This window comes from Ursus arctos, unplaced genomic scaffold, assembly GCF_023065955.2.
Source record: "Ursus arctos isolate Adak ecotype North America unplaced genomic scaffold, UrsArc2.0 scaffold_1, whole genome shotgun sequence".
Classification (NCBI taxonomy): Eukaryota; Metazoa; Chordata; class Mammalia; order Carnivora; family Ursidae; genus Ursus; species Ursus arctos.
The window spans coordinates 10714496-10735554 of record NW_026622763.1 but is presented as its reverse complement, the minus strand read 5'-3'; the positions used below and the strand labels follow the sequence as shown (position 1 = coordinate 10735554).

The 21059-nt window shown below is 57.9% G+C and overlaps 1 protein-coding gene across 1 annotated transcript in view; it reads left to right on the top strand.

The window, feature by feature from the left end:
• Window positions 1–21059, top strand: part of GLI2 (GLI family zinc finger 2) — a 250631-nt gene that overhangs the window by 202994 nt on the left and 26578 nt on the right. The window contains exons 4-5 of the mRNA XM_044388281.3: window positions 10332–10534; window positions 13921–14106. Coding sequence (XP_044244216.3) covers window positions 10332–10534; window positions 13921–14106 — 389 coding nt within the window. The remainder of the gene's footprint in view (window positions 1–10331; window positions 10535–13920; window positions 14107–21059) is intronic.

Sequence of the window (21059 nt, the reverse complement as noted above, 5' to 3'; positions counted from 1 at the left end):
CTGGGGTGCTCCCCCAGGATCATCACCCCAACAGCTTGTCATCCACAGCCTCATGGCAATTCATGCTCTCTGCTGGGATCTGTGCAAGTATGGGTTCAAGGTGAGCCCCGAGAAAGTCAGAGTTGACCAGACACACCTGGCACAGCACTTGTCAGTAGAGTTTTTGACTTCCTAGGTGTGGGGTCCTGGCCGAGTCTTTCTCAGACCCCCAGTTGCCCACCTGATTCCCTCAGGGTCCACAATCAGCGAGTGTTGGCCGACCAAGGGAATAATGCATGAACACACAAACAGATCGGCGAATGGCTGCATGCTGTGGCCCCAGGCCCTGTTCACAGCGAGCCTTTCTGCTGACTTACAGAGCTGCCCACGTGGGCAGAGGGCAGCCAAGCTGCAGAGGAACATGCAGATCGTCGCAAAAAAAAATGAATTGGGCTCTAATTTGGAGAGGGGCAGTTCTCCAGTGCTTTCCAAAAGAATTCAGTGTACATCTCTTTCCAGTTGCAGACCCCCTTGGTGCATGTTGAAAGGGGCTTGATTTCTGGAACTTTTAAAATTCATATATGGAAGGCATGGTGAGCAAGCTTGCCAATGTACAGTTTCACATACCCCAAACCAACCAACCAACCAACCAGAGAACCGAAAAACAACAAAACCCAAACCAACAAACAAAACCCTTGCAGAAGAGACTGGACTCCGCCCAGAGGAGCTCCTTGGAGCTCTATCTGCTAGTAGGCCAGGGGCAGCAGGGGCTGACCTTGCCCTTCAGGGATGCCCTGGAGAAAGCAGACATATGCCCACCCTGCTCAACCAGGCCTGGTGCTAAGGAGCCCCTGTTGGAGGAGGAGAGCGGCTCAGAGCAGGAAGGGGAGCTTCGGGGTATTTGTTTCCCCTCTAGCAGATCAGTGGGCCCAAGGCCAACTGCCTAGTGTTTCTGAGAAAGTGGGTGCCTGGCCCCGAGCAGCTGGGCAACAGCAGAGGGGTCACCGCCTCCCTGCTCTGAGCCCTCTGCCTCCACCCATGGCCCTGTGATCCTGGTGGGTGGTAACATCTCAGCCCAAAGGCAGGATGAGGACATGCGAGCCAGCGGTCTCTGGGGCGGGAGGGGTTGGCGTGTCAGGGCCGTGTGCAGGGCGCGTTCAGCTATGGGGAGCCAGTGACCGTGTAATCCGGGCGGCAGGGGGGAAGGCACGCTCCAGAGCCCTGCGAGCATGCTCAGAAGCCCTCCCAGCATGGAGGGGGACTTCCCCCTTCCCTGCCAGCTTGCCACTGATGGAACAGCTCCCGGGGGCTAGGCTGCTCCGAGAAATAACCCATAGGCCCTGCTCCCTACAAGCTGACAGTCTCAGAAGAAAGGCGACAGGAGTAATAATGGTGATGTCAGTCCCTCCCAAGGGCTGCACATCCTGGATTAGCTCCCAGCAAGTTGCCACGAACTCAGTGGCTCAAAACAACAGAAACGTGTTCCCTCACAGTTTGGGAGATCGGGAGTCTAAAATCAGTATCGCTGGGTCAAAATCAGGGTGTGGGCAGTGCCATGCTTCCTCTGTAGGCCCTGGGGGGAAGCCGTCCCTCGCCTCTGCCAGCGCTCCTTGGCTTGTGGCCGCACCCCTCCAGCCTGTGTCCCGTGTCCTCTTCTGTGTCCCTCTGCCTCTGCCTTAGAAGGACACTTACTCTGGCACTTAGGATCCCCCTGAGAAACCATAATCTCCGCATCTCAGCATTCTTATCTTAATCACATCTGCCAAGTCCTTTTTTTTCCCCCTAAGGTAGTAGTAGTAACAAGGGAGCAGGGAGCACACGGATGCCCCTTTGAGAGGTCAAGGTCAGCCTGCCATTCTGACCTCCCCTCTGTTTCCCACTGCGTATTTGTGAGAGCAGCGTGGCGATTACTCCAAGCCCCACAGCGAGGAGTGAGCTGAGCTGGAACCCAGGCCTTCTGCCGCAGTGCCTGCACACTGGACATACTGCTTCATTCGTTCGTTCTTGCAGTCCTTCATGCAGTGGCCGCACGCTGAGCGTGCACTCTGAGCACCTGGTGGGCACGGGAGCAGGGGCAGGGAGAGCAAGTGAGCAGGAGTGGACCCGGAGCTTGCTCCCTGGCTGCCCGTCCAAGGGGGAGACAGGCCCCAAGGGAGCTCCTCGTGGCAGGTGCCCCGTCCTCGGCCAGGATGGACGGGCTCAGGGTCCAGGGAAGGAGCCGTCCTCCGTAGGCGCATCTCACAGGAGCCCCGACCTCCATGTGGGGTTGGGAGGATTCTGGAGCAGGGAGCCCCTGAGCTGGACCCTCTGAGGGAGATGTCAAGGGTTAGCTGGGGACAGGGACAGGACCTGAGTGGAGGAGTGGGCATGACACGTGCCCAAAACCCTAGCAGAAGCCATGAGGTGGCATACAGAGTATGAGCGAGAGAGGCAGGTGCGTGACCACACAGGATGTCTCCGGCTATCGCTGAGGCCTTCGGTCACCCCGAGAAGCAGGCCCAAGCTGAGGTCTGTGGGCCTGCAACCCTGAGTGACTGGACCTCCCCTTTCTCATCCTCAGCAAAGGCCCCTAGAGCAGACCATGATAACACTGGGTCCTGGGGTTCCAGTCCAGCTGTGCCGCCGAGCTCACCATCGCTGTGCCACTGCTGCTTTGCGTCTCAGTAGTACTGTCTGTGAAATGGGATGCCAAGTGTCATTCCTGCCTGTTTCTGGCCCGAAACAGAAACATCACCCTTCAGGGATGCCCTGGCAAAATCAGACGCATGCCTGCCCTGCTCAGCCAGGCCTGGTGCTAAGGAGCCCTGGTTGGAGGAGGAGAGAGGCTCAGAGCAGGAAAGGCAGCTTCGGGGTATTTGTTTCCCCCCTGGCAGATCAGTGGGCCCAAGGCCAACTGCGTAGTGTTTCTGAGAAAGTGGGTGAGAAGGTCTTAGAACAAAGCCCCGCAGGAGAAGGTCTTAGAACAAAGCCATCAGCCGCCTCTCTGGGTTGCCAAGGGTCCTTCCTTCTGGCTCCTAGCCCCCCAGGTGGGAGAGTCTGCCCCAGTGGCTCATGCTGAGTCTGGGTGAGTCAGCACCCCTCAGCTCGGCTTTGTTCTGCCTCTCCAAACAGCACCGTGGGTGGGGTACAGGGGCCCCATCCCTGCACTTCCACCCCTCCTCTCCCCGCAGTAAGGAGCACGTTGGTTCCTGCCCCTGTGCCCTGGCTTGGGCTGCACTGGGGGTCAGACGCCCTCCCTGTTCTTCCCATCAGCAGAGTCTTACTCACCCCTCCGGCCCTGGGGGAGCCATACTCCCTGGAAGGACACATCCCCATCCTACTAGCCCATACCCGAGGGTGCAAGCATGCCGGCTTGGGCCCAGCCGCTTTGGTGCTGAGCCACGTGTGGCTGTGTGGGGTTCTCACGGCCGTGGCTTTGCCTTTCATCTCCCTCCAGAAACCTAGAGCCAGCACATGGGGGAAGGGCCAGGGCTTGATGTTGAGAGATTGGGCTGGGTCCACTCCACTCTCTGCAAGTCTTCCCTTTGCTCATCCGTTGAATCTGAGAAAAGACACGGGGTGCACCCGGGTAAGCATCTCCCGGGCACCCGGGCTGAGCTGCACACGGAGCCCATGCCATCCCGCCGCCGCCCCTCAGGCAGGCTCCACCGCCCCATGCTGCGGGCGAGGACGCAGACCCTCCAGGCGGAGAGCACACCAAGCCAGTAAAGTGGCAGAGCCATCCTTCAGACCCAGGACGTCCCGGCTCTGGCCGCAGGTGTGAGCGGCTCCTCTCAGCCTGCACCCCACGCCAGCTGGGGTCGGCAGGAGGACCAGCTAAGCTGATGGCTGCGAAGAGACGCCAAGCTGAACCTGTCGAGGGCAGAGACAGCAGAGGCAGAAGCTTGCCTTTGGGGGGACCGCCGGCAATGTCCAAGCGCCGTGCCTGACCTCACAGAGTCAGAAAGGCCAGCTTCCGTTCCTCTCTGCCACTCAGAGCTCTGCAGCCTTGGGCAAGTCTCACATATCAGCTTGCACCTCGGTTTCCCTCTGCACTGGAACCCGCCTTGCGGGTTGCTGCGTGTGCTGCGTGCTGTCGGTGGTCGGCGGATGCTGATGACCCCGTAGCCGCAGCTTCCCCGCGGCAGCGGTGTGTGAGGCCAGAACAGCAGCTGACCAGCGAGGTCTCCGCTGGCTTGGCCGATTCTCTGTGTCCTCTCTCCCCCTGGCTACCATCCTGGTCTTCGGGCCTGGCCCTGGACTCTTGTCCAGGGGCTGGGCCTGGCCCCCCTCCCGATAGAGGGTCGAGGAAAGACGCCGCTCAGGAGAGGCCCTTTCCTGGCCCTGCTTGCAGCCTTCGGGGAGGAGGAGGCTGGCCCAGACATCCGGCCAGCACCCGCATTGGGAGGAAGCACGGGAGTCCTCGGCTGCCCGGGAAGCTGGGCCCCTCTGCGGGCCGCTGCCATTCCTCTTACCAAGAGGCCCCTGCGTGTGCCTCATGCCCACACGTGGAAAGGCCACCACAGCTGCCCTCCCCAGCCTCAGCAGCCCCAGGTAGGTCCCCTGCCACCCTCTCTGTCAGTCCCATAGACGTGGACAGGCCCCAGGAACGATGGCTCCGATCTGCCTTGCCGATGCTTGGGCCCACAATCGCTCTGGGCAGGGAGAGGCTGTGCTCGTTAAGGCTCGCCGTGGCAGTTGCCTATGATAGAAAAACTCAGCTCGAACTGGTTTACACAAACAAGTGTATTGGCTCAGACGACTGAGAAGGCCAACGCGCCTAACTTCTGGTGAGGCTGGGTCTGTACTAGGGGCTCAATTCAAGAACCCGGTTCTGCATCTTCCAGCTCTGACACTCTGTGTATCATCTTCACTCTTGGCCTCTCCCCTCCTGGTCCCCAGGAGCTCCAGGCTTGCATCCTGCCTGCGTAGCCGCTCGTGTGGACAGAGAATCCTTCTTCCCCAGAGCCCAGCCAAAGCTGCTGTCAGGCATATGCCCATCCTTGAAAGGATCACAGTACCCGGGAATGTGGAATGCTCTGATCAGCTGGGCTCGGGTCATATGGCCCCTCGCCCCTGGAGAAGAAATGAAGTGGCTCCAATATAGATCCAGCCCCGAGTGCTCTGCTCCCCCATCTAGGCGTAGCCATTGCAAACACACATCCTTAGCCTCCAGCCTTTCTTTGCACATCCTGCGTCCTTTCTTTGTGTCATGCACTCTCTCATGAACTCCTATTGATCCTTCAGAACCCAGCCCAAATGTCACCTCCTCTGAGAAGCCTTCCTTATGCTTACATGCACAGTTGGATCATTTTCTTCTGCTGCTGGGGCCTTTATCAAACTGCCCAATGCTTACCTGACTTGAGGGTCTGCCTCTTCCATGTGGGCTCTGAGATCCCTAGAGCAAGTGCCCAGGACGATTTCGCCAGGAGTGTGAACAAACAGACAAAGGATGGTAGAATCAGGCTTAGATGAGCTGAGAATTGGACAGCAGGGGAGAGAACAATGCATAAGAGTAACGTCCAAGGGGAGCAGCTGGCAGCGAGGCTGGCTTGGCCAGTCCAGTTGATGGCGGCCGGCAAGTGTGTGAGTGTGCGTACATGCATACGACAGAGAAGAACGTGACCATCTTTTAAAATGAGCTCATGCAGTTGGCCCCTCCTCTCACCCTCAAGGCTACCTCCTTGAGGCTCTGCCCAGTTGCCAGAATTCAAGGCCAGGACAGGCCACGGCTGAGACCTGGATTGGGCCCCCACAGCCTGTGGCGTGGACATGCCAAAAGAAAGGGGAGTGGTAGCTGGGGGTCAGCCTGCTCAGATTTCACCAGCAGACGTCTTTCCTGGGATCAGCTCATGAGCTCTGGCAGCACCCAGCATGCGTGGAACTCTCAGTTGGGCCCTAGGATGGGCCCAAGAGGAGCCCTGTTCCCTGAAGGACCTGCCTCGAATGTGAGCAGTGTTGGTGTGATTGTTGGGAATGCTGGGGAGCTCCCTGCTCCCCCACATGTATTAATGATGCTTGGAATTCTGCCATTTGAGATTCATTCCTTTTGCTTTGTTTGGTCTGTCAAAATGACAACCTCTTGGAACATTTGTGCCCCCTGGATCCTTATCAGTCATTGACAACATAGTGTGAGGGAGAGATTCCGACTCCCTCCTGAGAGTTGGATTGACTTGTGCATGGTGATGGAGCGGGAGCGGAAGGGAAGACAGAAAAGGAAGCTAAAACAGAGTGGGGAGAAAGCTGTCCTGCTCTCAGGTGCGGCCCTTGCCTGACCCTGCACCCTGCCCCTCCCCCCAGCCCTGTTCACAGGAACACCCATTTCTCTGCCCAGGGGACAGGCACAGCACAGCCTCAGACCCAGGTCCACTGGGTCGGTTGTGGTCCCACTACCTGCTATGAGTGCCCTAGCCTCACTGGCTGTGTCCTCATCTGTAAAATGGGCACAGAATGCCTTCTTGGTGACTTTTTCATTGAGATTAAAAAAGGAAATGCATGCCTCATGTCCTGTGATGGCTGGTGTGTCCTCAGCCCTATCTTGAGGAGATGTCGGGTAAGGGCACACTCAGTGGCCCTGTACAGAGTGGACACCTAGGGAGCCTTCCTAGAGGAGGTGTCCGGATAGTCATCCACGGCTGTGTTGGCTGAGGCACCTGCTGTCCTGGGTACTGGGTGTTCAGGTCAGTAGATGCTCCGCACCCTGAGCTGACTGGTTGCAGAGAAGGGAGGGGAAGGGGGTTAATGCCCACTAGCCCCCCGCACGTGCCCCACCCTGGGAGGCCCCAGAGAGGAGCGGCATGCTGGCCAAGGCCACCCAGCTAGGTGGGAAAAATCAGGGTTCGCGAGAGAACTGGTGCTTTCAGAGGCACAGGCGGTGTCCAGATGCCAGTCCTGCCCCACTACTCCCAGGCCCGGGGTCTCCCCATACGGCCTCCAGAATCCAGTCCTGCTCTGCCCACAAAAGAAGAACATTTGGTTGTGCCTCTGTGAGAGGCTCTGTCGGCCTCGATCCCACAGCTCGCAGGCCTAGCAACGACAGCATTCCCGGCCCTGGGAAGAGCAAGGGGGTGTTCTGTGTACTCTTTCATCAGCCCTGGGAGCTGACCTGTCTCACCAGCAAACCCTATCAAATCTGCTTTGGTCGAGAGGCGGTGGCCTCTCTGAGCTCCATGCCCAGGGAAACAGGGAGGCCTTTGCCGTGTTCTCTGTGGGGGTGGGGCGGGCCCTGGGATGAGGGGAGCACCAGCCTGGGATGAGGCAAACTCGGGTTGAGTCTTGGCCTGTGTCTCTGGCCACACAGCATGGAGGGGAGACTTCCCTCTCTGGACCCAGAGTCCTCCTAGGCAGTTGTTGGTGTCAGAGTTTTCACGAATCTTCCAGGTGGACACACAGCCCATGCTTCCTTTGACGTCAGCTAGATGCCCCTGCTGGGAGCTCTGGAAGCGCCCTTCTGAGCCCAGGGCCTGAGACAGGGCCCGGGGTGTGCTGGAAGGATGAGTTTCCTGTTCCCTTGGTGACCTGTGGTGGGAAGAGAGCCGCAGAGTTCACTCTCCCCTGAAGGGTGATAACTGAGGTATGAAGACAAATGTCCCAGTTCCTCTGTGTGGGGACCTCCAGGCCCAACTGCTAGGTTGGGCTGGACTCCAGCCTCCAGCAGGGCAGCCCCGCCCCACGGTGGTGTGCTTCCTGCCATGACAACACGTCTGCAGCCTCCTGCTTTAGACACTCATTTGGCCAGTGGAATGGGGGTCCCCTTGGACAGACCGGGGCTACTGTGTGCCTTAATTGTGTTGCTTTAACTCCCCATGTAGTCACCGGTTTGTCTCGTGAGGCCTCGGCTGTTGTCAGTGTGCCCTACAGGGAGACCCTCATGCCGGAGAGGCTTGGATAGGCCACTTAGGGCCACTGGCTTCAGTGACCACAGGCTGCTGTGACCTCAACCCTGGCCAGTGTCCTGCAGGCCCTGGGAACCTACCCTGCCTTGAGTGCTCAGGGGAGGAGTAAGGGATCTGAGGACAAGAGATGCCTCCCATTGTTCTCCAGAACACCCAGTGTTTACTGAAGTACGCTCGGCCTTCCAGAACTTTTACCTTTTACCAGAACTTTTACCAGATCTGTGCCCAGGACTCAGACAGAGGTCTCCTCCCTGCCCCACATGCCCGGCCCGCAGGTGATATTCTCTGAGTATTGTCGTCATAGAACACCTGTCCTGCTGCAGGAATGTGAGTGTCCGTCCTGCCCCAGTCAGCATGCCCAAGGCAGCGAGACAGACCCTTGGCAAGAGGGTGAATTCGTCTGGTTCTTTCCACCCCCACCTTTGGACACATAGCGCCCCTTCCTAGAGCAAAGCCGTCTCTTAAGCCCCTCGCAGGTGGGCTGGCCTCGGAAGGCAGCCCGTGCATGAGAGCAGCTTGAGGCTGTGACGCGTGACTTATCCCAGACTCCCTTCTGCCAAGCTCAGTGGCTGGAAACAGACAAGGAGCCTCACTGCTTCTGAAGATCCCTCCGGGGGATGCTAGTTCGCTACCCACCGGGGCTAGTGTGTATCGGTACCTCTGACAGAGCCCAGTTACCTGGGAGATGGACCCGTCAGCCTCAGACCAGAAGCAGGCACTGCGAGGGTAGCAGGAAGGAAGGCGCAGAGAGCTCGTGCCGGGGCAAGGGGCTTCACGGAAGGTGTCACCGAGGCGGCTCCCTCTCCTGGGCTTATAGGGCGGAGAAGGGGTTTGCCTGACAAGGTAGAAGATGCGAGAAGGCACTCGAGCCTAGGAATCCGTGTGTGCAAAAGCAGTGAGGAAGAGCGGCCTGGCGGGCTCGTTGGATCTGCACGCCCGTTGCAGTCACATCTGCAGAAGCGAGAAAGCGCTAGAGCAGAATGCTCGCATCCTCCAAGCGGGGAGTTGGTGAAACCCAGATGTAGAGACATCTGGATGTCACCTGTTTGGGTCCTGGCGCGCCCCGGGTGGCAGGCACGGGTTTCACACACTCTCCCATATAAGCAGCAGTGCTCTCTGGTTCGCGCCAGCCTGTGGACAAACCGTCCCTGTTCTGAAGTATTCTAATGATGCCCTTGCCCACATCCAAGGTCAATCCCGAGGGGAGGTGTGGAGGGCCTCCCGGGCACATCTGGGTTTTGTCCTCCATGTATGGCGCTGATGCCGTAATAACAGCTCTCGGCTATTAACGGACGGCTGTGTCTCACGAACCGTCTGGGGGACTTTCATCCTCAAGGCAGCCCCAGGAAAAAGGCACTATTATCTCCGTTTTACAGTTGAAGAAACTGAGACTCAAGGAGGTTAAATGGCTTGCTCAGCGTGACTGAGCTGATAACAGCTGAGAGCCTAACGCAGGTTTGTCTGGAACTCTTTTCTTGGCCTTACATCGGATCACAGAGAGACCCCATTTTCTGAAAAAGTGAAAATTATATCTTGGTAAATTTAGCCCCCAGTGACTTAGCTGTGGTTTCATAGCTACGTCTCCTCTAAACCCTGGTTTTTCTTTAATGGGCACATTTTGGAGTAGATGACCTCAGGACACCCCAGCGCTAACATGCTAACAGCTGCTTAGAGGCTCCGAGTGAGCGGGCCTAGTGTAAAGGCCCCGTCATCAAGTTGAGTGGAGCCAGTGCCCCCTCGAAGGTGGGGCAGGGGACATGGGGGTGGGCCGTGGCCATGCCAGCCGCAGCCATAGGGACTAGGCCAGGTGCATGCCTGACCACTGGTGGGCGTCCGAGAAGGGAGGCTCTTTAGCATTAAAAGGAATTCCATGTAAGGAGAGCAAAAAGGATATCCCAGACTTTTAGTTACGGCTCATCATTGAGAACTGTTCTTGAATTCTGCTCTGTTCTTCCAAGCCGGTCCCATGGCAGGCACTCCACACCGGCGACTTCCAACTAAACCCCAAATTCTCTACTTTTGGGGCCTCTCCCAATCCCTCTCTTTCTCTCCATTCCGTTAGGAATATGAGCTCTTTGCATCTTGACCCTGGTACTAGTGTTTTCTGTTTTTCATTCATGCAGAATGCGTGCATCTGTTCATTTAACAAAGCTTTGTGTCGCCGCCATTTGTCCAGCCTTGCGCAGGCACTGGGGAAGCTGTGGTGACAGCTCGGCACACCTGCGTGGCCCACTGAGCCTGCGGTCCCGCAAATCCAATCGCACATGCCGAGAACTCCGTCGCCAACACCAGACGGGCGGGCGGGCGGGCAGGCGGGTGCAGCAGCTCGTGAGTGCTTGCAGCCTGCGTGCTCTGGCTGATGTGTAAGAATTTGGACTACATGACGGGTGCCCGCGCCCGCTGCTCGGGAGGGTTCCCCGCACAAACGTCCTTCTGCCATGGGCCATGCCTTCTGACCCCGCTCCTTTGTCTCTGCAGGCCTCCTGCCCTGAGTGGCAGCCCTGTTATCTCCGACATCTCGTTGATCCGGCTTTCCCCACATCCCGCTGGCCCTGGAGAGTCCCCCTTCAACGCCCCCCACCCCTACGTGAGTCCCCACATGGAGCATTACCTCCGCGCCGTGCACAGCAGCCCCACGCTCCCCGCGATCTCTGCAGCCCGGGGCCTCAGCCCCGCTGACGGTGAGTAGAGCTTGGGGTGCTGGGGGAACCGTGCCGCTAACTCCAACTGTGTCGACTCCCCAGCCCCTGTCCCCTGGGATAGTGAGCAAGTTGACATTCCTTCCCACCACCCTGAATAACAGGTTTTTGCATAAATGAATGGGGAAAGCCGAGAGGATCCGGGGAACATTGGTTTCTGTGCTCATTAAAGAGCTGTCCGGAAGCACCCTTTTACATGCGAATTATATGTAATAATGATAAGGTATGTTTATTCATGTAGGTCTTAGCTTAGGTGAGAATTCTTTGGTCGCAATAAAGCAAAATCTGCTTCTGGTTAAGTAAAGGGGGTGCTGGATCCTGGGCCCCCAGACCAGCAGGAAAGCAGAGCCGGGCTGGTTTCTGCCTGCGTCTCTGCTTTATGCACCCCTTGTCGGTCAACACGTGGCCTCCAAATGGCACCCCAAGGCTCCACGGGTGAACACCAGTGGCTTCGTGCCTCTCAGGTCAGATGCTTGAGAGAGACTTGATTGGCCCAGCTCAAAGATGAGATGGTCACCCCAAGCCAGCTAATTTGCAGCAAGAAAGGGCAGGTCACGTAATACAAATAGGGTTTTCAGGTCTAAAATTTAATACTTCAGAAAAAACAATACTTCCAGCCCCATCCCCCCTCACTGATACACGTATACGAACACACGTGCTCACACACACACGTACACACTCACACCGGACGGTAGTGAGCACATTCGGGAGCTGGCCATGCCCATCCTGTCTTTCTGGGAAATGCTCCCACCCCACTGTCCCATGCCACCCCTCACGGTGCCCGGTAGCCACTTTCTAGTGTCATTTCAAAAGCAACCAGCCTGCATCTTCTCCTGCCCAAGGAAACCATGCCTCTTGGTCCAGGCAGTTCTAGAAGACATTTGCACTCCGGAGTCCATGGACAGAGGCTCCAGGAAACATGATCCCAGTGGGTCCCTTGTCACCACCTCCAGTCCTCACCAGAGGGAATATGCCCTACCCCACTTCTTGGCTATGACCAGGAGCTGGAGCCAAGTCCTGGACCCGAGAGGCTCAGGTTGGAGTTTCACAGGGAAAAGGACTCTGGCCTCCGAATGTACAGAAAGTCTCCCTAAAGCGTTAGGCTCATCGTCCTGAAGTCCGTGCGAGTTTTCTGCCCTGAAGGATCACACCACCTCCACGCTGAGCCACCGACTCCAGAAAGTGGGCCTGGGCTTCTCCACGCCTCTCCTGATGACCCGGCCGGCACCGGGCTGGCCCAGAGTGTGAGGATGCAGGATGCAGGCCAGCCCTGCATGCTGCCCTGACCTTGAAGCTCGCACGTGGTGTCGTGGGCCGGAGGCTGCCTGCCCCCAGGAAAGAGGTGTCCACGCCCTCATCCCCCGAACCTGAGAATGTGGCCTCGTTTAAAAAAAAGGCCTTTGCAGATGTGATTTAGTTGGGGACTTTGAAATGAGGAGATCATCTTGGAATATCTGTGTGGGCCTTAAATACAGCTATAAGTGCCCTCACAAGAGACATAGACGAGAGAACAGCACAAAGGTGGGAGTGGTGTGGCCATAGGCCAAGGAAGCTGGCACCCTCCAGGAGCTGGAAGGAGCACCGGACAGATGACCCCCTGGAGCCTCTGGAGGGAGCGTGGCCCGGCTGCTACCTTGATGCCGTACGTCTGGTCTCCAGAACTGAGAGAGGATGAAATGCTGTTGTTTGAATGGCAGTTAGCCCCACGTCTGTCCACACTCGTTACAGCAGCCAGAGGAAACTAATACACATGGTGACGGGGTTCCTATGGGGGAGGCAGGACATAGCAGCCCTCCTGAGGCGGGGGTCAGAGGGCCCTGAGAGATCTCTAGAAAAGGCAAGGACGCTGTAGTTTTAGCTGACAGCGGTGTAGCCCATGAAGAGCTAGGTGGGGAGACGGGGCTCCCCTCGGAGGAGAGACTTGGAGTAGTGGAGCACTGATTCTATGCCTGATTTCCATAGAAACATCGCTGGGGCCCCTCTCACCCCCATTTATCCCAGCCCCAGCCCCTTGACATAGCAGGCATGGGTTCAGCACCAGAGGGCACTTCGCCTATTTGCAAGGCCCTGACCTCCGCAGGGGACAGACCTGATATCCGGAGACCTCGCTGGCCCTGAGCCAAGCCCCCAAGTGGGTAGAGACAGCATGTCAGGCTCGGGCCACATCTGTGCTGGCCCCAGCACCTGCCCACATGAGCCCCAGAAAGTTCATCAGCCATCAGAGGCCGTGTCTGCCAGACCGTGTGTGCTCTGAGGACAAATGGGCACTCCAGGGAAGGCTTCAGGGAAGAGGTGGACATTCAGGAGGAGGGGACAGGAGGGCATTTCAGGTGTGGACAGGGCAGGCGGAGGCCATGGGGATCACCCTGGCTGCAGACCAAGGCTCTCTCTAGTGGATATGGCAGGAGAAGGGGGGGGAAGAGGGGGAGGGGGAGAAGTAGGGGGGTGGCTGCTTCCATTGACTGGCTTCTCTCTGCCAAGTGCATATGAGATCTTTGCTGTTTGCCAAGACTAATAGCAGAGAGCGCCAGAGTCCTCATCTGCAGCGGAGGATGGTAATGGTGGCCCTCTGCTCATAGTGCGTAGGGATAGTGACCCTGACAATGAATGTGAGTCCGTCGGCACTGTGCCTGCACAGGCCCAGCAAGTGCTCAGCATGACGCTGGCTGTCACTCTCATTTCTCATAGTAACTTGAGGAGCGAGTATTAGTACCCCCGCTTTATGGATGGAAAACAGCCCCTTCCCGATTTTGCACAGCTGGTAGAAGCCAGGCCTCTCTTAATGGGTTTGTTGGGTTCCAAGCCCCACCCCCCGAGTGCCGGGCCCCCTCCAGAGGCTCCCATGGTCCTCCCTGCCTCCTGGCCGAGCCTGGGCAGGGCCAGGCTCAGGGCTGGGGGCAGACGGCCCCCAGTTTTGCAGCTGCAAGCCAGGCTGGGAGCTTTATCTGGCCAGGTGCCCTCGATCTCGCCTTGAATGTTCAGGCCAGACTGACCTGGACCAACTGTCGACCACCACGGCGTCTTTGTTTGAGTCTTCCTCTTCCTTTGAAGACTCTGCTGGCCTGTGGACCCCATCGGCCAGCAGCTCTGTGCTCCTGCGGGGCCGGGGGGGGGGGGAAGGGGGGAGGGGGTAGCGCTTGTTTATGGCTTTGAGGAAATGGAGGCATTGAGGCTCTGGCTCCCCGTCAGCAGAAACACCCCCCCCACGTTGTCTGCTCGGTGGGGGGAGGGGACCCAGGGGCCGAGGACAGAGCAGCAGGCACTGCGGGGGAGAAGGGGACACCACTCCTTAGGCCATGTGCGTGTTTCTCTCTTTTTTTGGCCACATCCTGACGGCTTCTCTCTCTCTCCCTCCCTCCTGCCCACAGTGGCCCACGAGCACCTCAAGGAGAGGGGACTGTTTGGCCTCCCCCCTCCAGGCACCAACCCCTCAGACTATTACCACCAGATGACCCTCATGGCGGGCCACCCTGCACCCTACGGGGACCTGCTGATGCAGAGTGGGGGTGCCGCCAGCGCACCCCATCTCCATGACTACCTCAATCCAGTGGATGGTGAGTGCTGGGCTCCGGTGGGGGCAGGGAGCGGGACAGGAGCTGGAGGCTGAGGAGGGTGCTTGTGCTCCTTTCGTGGGTGAGGAGCCCTAAGGGGGGATCTGGGATCCCTGCCGTGACTGCTGTCCACAGGGGCCCGAGTCTGAGCAACTCCCACAAATACTTAGTCATCACAGGCCAGGACGTGTTTTAGGAATTGCAGACTAGGGAGCAAAACACACTCATCTCTGCTTTCATGGAACTTATGGTGCAGTAGGGAGAGACAAACAAAGCCAAGAATGGGGTAGGAAGACCGGGTGGAGTGAGGGTGCAGTCTCGAATGAAGAAATTGAGAAATCCTCCCTGGGAAAATGATATTCAAGCAAAGAATTGAAGGAGGTGAGCAGTATAGAAATATGCAGGAAGAAGAATCTGGGCATGGGGAAATAGCAAGTGCAAAGGGCCTGAGGCAGCAGTGTGCCCTCTGTGCTCCAGAAAAACGCAGGAGGCCAGCATGCCTGTCACCCAGTGAGTGAGGGGCAGGGGTAGGGTGGGGCCAGAGTTCCAGGGCTGGCTGTGCAGGCTGGTCGGGGTTTGGTAAGACTTTGTTCGGCTTGAGCACGATGAGGCCCTTGGAGGGGGTTGAACAGAGGAGTAATGAGATCTGACTTATTGTTAGAAGGAATCCCACTGTGGCTGCTGATCTGAGAATAGGTTTAGGGGCAAGGTGGAAGCAGTGGGTCCAGTTAGTAGAGGTAGGGAGACGTGATCACGTTTTAGATAGAACCACAAGATTTGTTCCCAGACCGGATGAGGAGTTCGGAGGAAAGAAGGGCATCAAGGACAACACCAGGGTCTTGGTCCTGAGCAAGTGGAGGCTGGCTGTCAGTGATGGAGCTGGAGGCTGCAGGCAGGGCCCCTTGGCAGGCGGGAGATCCAGTGTTCTGGGTAGATAAAGTTCTTATTGCCCATAATATACCAAGGCTTCCCTTCCCGTCAAATACTATGCTAACTTCACAGGGGTGCCTGTGGCCTCCTGACCCTGAGCCCCTGGGGTCAGCATGGAACGCCCCTTGGAGGAGGGAGGAGGGGGGAAAGGCTAAGTGCCCGCCTCCCCCAGTCAGAGCTTCTCTACCTGCTGTTGCTGGAGCCCGGCCCAGAGATACCCAGGGATCCAGGCCAGGCAGTGGAGCTAGGACCCCAGCGAGGGGCAGGCAGGCGGCTTTGGCAGATTTATTCTCCTCCAGCCCTGCCTGGGACGGTCTTCCCACTCCCTGGTGGTAGGGAGCACCCAGGCCTGTTGGGCAGACGGGCTCCAGAGGAAAGTCCTGGTGCCTGCTAGGCTGCATGACTCAGGGTGGGCCCCTGCACCCCTCAACCTCCTCCCATCCCCCAGGATTTCCTGTCCACCTCGGCACCTGCAGCCCCACCTCATTGGCTGCGCAGAGCCAAGCCCCTCCCTCCCTCAGGCTTAGCTGAGATATTGCCTCCTCTGGGACATATCCCCAAATGCCCTCTCCCTCTTCTCCCCTCCTCTGGATCCTTCTTGTCTGTGTCTGCCCTACTCATCTCACACCTACAAGAGCCACCTTGTGTGACTCCTGAACCCCGCTGAGCCTTCCCTGTCCCCCCTCCCATAGGCATGTCACTGGGGAAGAGCCCTGGGGTCCTCCCCACACCGGCTCTCATCCCGTGTCACCCTAGTCATGCCCCGAGGGCTGCCATCAGAATCGATCGATCCCCGGGTCTGTCCCGTCCCTGTGCCTTCCCCAGGATGGAGTTCAGTCCAGGACTGCACACAAGTGTGGGGTGTGAGATAAGGCCCAGCCCCCTGAGCACACACACACACATCCACGGGCCTTCCTCCTCTCAACAGGGAGGTGGGGTGGGGCGTCAGCGGCTGGTGAAGCCGTATGTATATGCCACTTGTCCAAATTAGAGACCAGACAATAGGTACAGTACAGTGCTCAAATAGCCACGTCCAAATGTCTCATCCTCCCATGCAGGGCCTGCCTCCCGAGGCCTCTGGGTGGCCGGTACCAGGCCAGCCGGACAGTGGGCAGACACAGAGAAACCATGGCCCGGGGGTCTGGTCAGGCAGGTGTCCCCAGAGGGCAAGAGAGGCCAAGTCAGCAGACATGAGCACCTGCTGTGCGCCTGTCTCTATCCTGTGCATTTCCATGCATTCTCCCCTGTGACCCCTCAGCCACCTTCTGAGGCTGGAATTACTATCTCTACTTTCAGAGGAGCAAACCGGGAGCAAGTGAGTTGGGGTTTCAAGGCCCGCAGTACCACATGTCTGACGCCCCGAGAGCCGTGGCCTCAGGGGAGGGCCTGCAGGGCCCGATGAGTTCCAGCTCCTCCCAGAGCAGCCTCCCCGGAGCGGGGTGCCTGGAGGGATGGCCTTGGGAAGGAAGTTTGGGTAGTGAGCCGCAGGCGCGTCTAGGCCAGCACCACCTCTGTGTGTGTCCCCACTGTGGACACTGGCCCAAGGTGGTGGGGACACTGGATGGGGTCAGGACGGCGAGTCCCAGCCCCGCGCACAGGTTGAGTGAGACTCGCTATTGAGTAAGATCGCGTGTGTGCACTTGGCTCAGTGCCTGACTCGGCTGCTCAGTCAGTACTCGTTCCAGTCTCTTTCCGTGAGTAGCCTTTTCCCTCTTCCGCATCTTCCCCTCTTGTCTCTGTCCACCCCGTGCTTAGCCCAATGCCATGACTCCTCCTGGCCACTGCCCCATGCCTCCCATCGGTCCCAGCCCCAGGCCTGCCACACCTGACTTGTCAACCGTCCCAGCCGTCTATGACTTGCCACCCTCCCTGCACTGCCGTTCAGCTCAGGCTCCCTCCGCCTCCAAGCTGCCTCGCGGGGATCTTCATCCCCTCCGCCATTCTGCACGCCTGTGGCTCCCGTCACCCTCAGGGCAAGATTCAGCCTTTATACTCTGGCTTAAGTGGCCTTCCCCTCCAGCCTCGTCTCCCCCACCTTGCACACCGCCCCCCACCACCCCACTCCATCTGCAGCCACCCGGACAATGGCCGGGCTCCTTCTGCCTGCAGTGCCACTCCCTCCAGCCTTGCCCAGCTCGGCCCTGCACCCGAATCCAACCGCATCAGCTCTGCTCGCGCTCCCGCCCTTTCCTCCCACTGGGTGCTGCTTCTCTGTTAACAAACTGGGGAGCCCTCCACGTCCGGGAGCTTGGCTGCCAATGGGGCAGGCCTCCGTGTTTGCAGAGTGACTGAGTGAGTGAGTGGTGGTGACAAAAATAAAACCTAGGATAGAAACATGGAAACTGATTGGGGAAGACAGTCTGGCAAGCAGCTGCCGGCTTGCAGGGAGCCAGGGAGGTGGCTGGGAAAACAGGCCGCTTTGTTCTCAGGGGCGCTTAGCATTTGGCAGCCTCTGGGGCTGAGCCGGAGCACCGGGAGATGAGCTCACCAGTGGGCGTGAGAGCGTGCAGCTCACGTCGGACTCATCACACCCACCCACGATCCTTTCTCCACCTCTCCTCTTGGGAACGTGATTGGCCCCAGGGTACAGAGGGAAGCGTCTATCGTGGGCCCAAGCAGGCATATCGGTTTCGTGGGCTGAGGCATGGGGTGGGGCTGGGGGATTTTTCTGAACCCTGAAGGATTTCAGGAACAGATGATTCTTTTCCTTTGGTCCCAGTCACTTACGATCCAAGCAAATCAAGAGTAGTCTGACAAGATATCCTGTATGTGTCATGACTTAATACAGTTTTTCTTTTCAAACCGGTTTGAACTACAACCAGAACCTTTGCTTCCGCTTTTAAAAATGTCTTAGGCATTTCTGTGCAGCTCTGATGCCCACGTGGGTGTTTCATTCCCATGCATCCCTGAGAGAATGCCCAGGCCTGCCTCTGGGCTGTCCCCAGCCTCTCCCCTCCTCTAAACTGGGGAGCAGGGAGAACCCACCAGCTCCAGGGCTCTGTGCTGCTCCCAGCTGCATGGGTCTGGGGATAGACCTTCCCATCGAGTTTCTTTTTGCTCAGCTTCTCCCAGAGAGAATTGTGCCGGCTCAGAGCCCACCTGTGGAAGGGTCCTGAGACTCTGAGGACGTGTGTGCTCACGTTAGGAAGCCTCCCATAAACATGGCCATGAACACGTAAGGTCTGTGCAGGTGCAGGGGGCCTCAAGAGCTTGTGGGAGGTTGAAGAGACTAGCCCTGCCCTCTCTCTCTTCCTTCCTCTCTCATTCATTCTGAGGGTATTTCTTGAGCACGTCTTATGTGCCAGGCATGGTTCTAGGTGCCAGGGACGCAGCAATGCTTGGCATGCCAAGTCATGCCCTCATGGTGCTTCTTGACAGGACACAGAATATCCATCCTCAGGCCACCCCACCTACCCCAGCCTCCTTCTTCAGCTCCCTCCCTTCACGTTCCAAGAGGAGAGAACTTTCCAGAGGCTTTGAATGTCAAGCTGCGGTGTGGAGACCAGGTCTGCTGGACTGTGTGGGTGACCTGCATAGAAGGTATAGGAAAGCCACCTGGGTCCACACCCATCAGGGCAGGTGTCCCCAGCCCTCTTGCTGGTAAACCACCAACACTGTTTTTACCTGAGCCGAGTGCCATCGGCACGATTCTTTATATAATGGTATATTTTTAATACACTCACCTTTGGGGTTAAATAAATAGATCTTAAAATAGGATTAGTATTTTTTTCCTCATATGGGAAACCTGATCATATCTGAGGAAGACGTCCGTGTCCCTGTCTCTGTAGGCCTAAAATAACCTCCTGTGGGTCGAGTATGCATCCTACATTGAAGAAAACCCCATGGGGCTGGGGAAAGGCAAGGGCAGAGAGGCCTCTGTTGGGCCTCTTGCTGGTGCACAGATCCCAGCCCTGCCCTCCTCCCAGGGCACGGGGCCGGGTCGCAGGCAGGACCCAGGGCATCTCCCGTGTCCCTCCCTTGCCACGGGCTTCCCAGCTTCCTGGTGGTCGATGAAGGCCCGTCGCCTCCTGTTTTTAAAGGAGGCTGATTAATAGCAGGAAGAGAGGGAAGTGATGCCGCTCGGGGAGGTAATGGATAACCGGTCAGGGAGTCCAAGGCTATCACTCTGCCTCCCCGTTCTCTGGAGGGTGGCGAATTCACTGGCTGTCACCAGGGCCTTAAAATGGAATCTTCTTGTTTTATGCTGTTGAATATTGGTGATTTAACAGCAGAATGGTAGCCGCCACAGCCCCACCCCCACGTCCTCCCACTGCATTGAGAAGATTGAAATGTTTCCGATTGAAATGTTGTCTGTTTACAGCCCATATTTCCTCTGAGCTGTATATTTTATTGTCATATTGACACTAATTTGACTTGGATGTCACCTCCGTTCTGACGCCCGTTCTTTATGCCGCCTGCGGGTCCAAGGGGGTTTTCAGAAACCAATTACATTGATCACACCACAGAGAGGCGGGAGGAGCTGCCGGAGGGACTGTCGGAGGCATCAGTCGGGCAGGGAGTCCGTGCCCAGCCTGCAGACAGGAGGGAGACTGAGGCAGAGGAGACCAGGCCACGGGGCCCAGAGGGGCAGGACTGCCGTGCGGGTGCAGGCCCCGGCCGAATGGTGTATATAGCTCATCTGGTGAGCCTGCACCCGCAGTCCTGGGAGACCGGCGCTACGAAGTCACCCTACGGGCCAGGAACCAGAGGCCCTGAGCCCGAAGTTTCTTTGTCCGCATCACAGAACTAGGAAATGGTCAGCCTCTGGGCTCCAAAGTCTAGATGTTCTCACTTCCCACGTAAGAGGGGGTGAGGGGGCTGTGGGCAGCTAAGTGTGGGGCAGGTCAAGGTCCTCCAGCTGGGTTTCCTTGAGCATTTCCTCAGTTAGTCCGGAAGATAGTGGCCGGGGCAGGGCTGTGCAGGAATGCTCCGGAACCAGTGACGATTCAGAGCCCACGAGCCAGGCCACGAGACTGTGTTCCACTGTCCCCAGGGGAGGCGTGTCCCAGTCCCATGCTCAGGACAACGTCTGGCCCAGAGAAGGCTCCTGGGACGTCGTGCTGGGACACAGCTCTCTCCACCACCGGCCCCATGCCTGTCCTCCCCAGGTCCTGTAGAGACAGGTCCCTGCATCCCTCCTGCTGCCCTCAGCCCAGGTTCCTGGGTCCTCGGGACGTCCACCCGGAGCGTGGGTGGTATGCTGCTCACTAGCCCATAGCAGCCCCGAGGTGGGTCCTGTGGGCCCATCTTGCAGGTGAGGAACCAGCTCGGGGAGGGCCAGCGGCTCGCGCAAGGCCACCCAGTCCAGAGCAGTCAGGCAGGATCAGAGCGTGGTCTGCCTGGGCCCGGGGCCTGTTCTCAACTCTCCTGCCCTTCCCGGCCGCCCCCGGGAAAGCAGCAATGTCCCTGAGCATGCTGGACTTAGCTAAGGCAATCCCAGGCACCCAGCAAACCCTGCCTAGTACTGTGGCTACTGCTTTTATCACTCACCTGGACGGTGACCTTCACGGAAGCCCGGGGCTGAGGGTCCTCCCTGCTCGCGGCCCCCGTAGTGACCAGCCCCACGCCTGGCATACCGTCAACATTGACAGCGACTGATGGGTGAACGAACTAACACACGAATGAGCAAACGAAAGACCTAGTGGTTGAAGCAGGGTCCCGGTGCCGGCGGCAACAGGAGTGGGGCGAATCGGGCGGCGTCTGCCCAGGTGAGGTCCGGCTAGTATCCGGTCACCCGGCGGCTGACAGAAATCAGCACAGACTCATCCACAGATGAATGGACGGCACGGCTCTGCCAGTCCCCGGTCATAAATCACCGGCGAAGCCAAAGGAAATGAGTGCCAGGATTTTCTTTCTATTTAGTAATTTATCAAGGGAAGAGGCGCATTAATAAACATATTTCCCCTGAGGGGTGGGAATAACAGAGACGAATGTCACTGTCAGATTTGGCCTGTTTCCTCTTGTTAGGGGCGCAGGAGAGGGTGGGAATCCAAATATAAGCAGCAAAATCTTTTTTAAAAAATGTA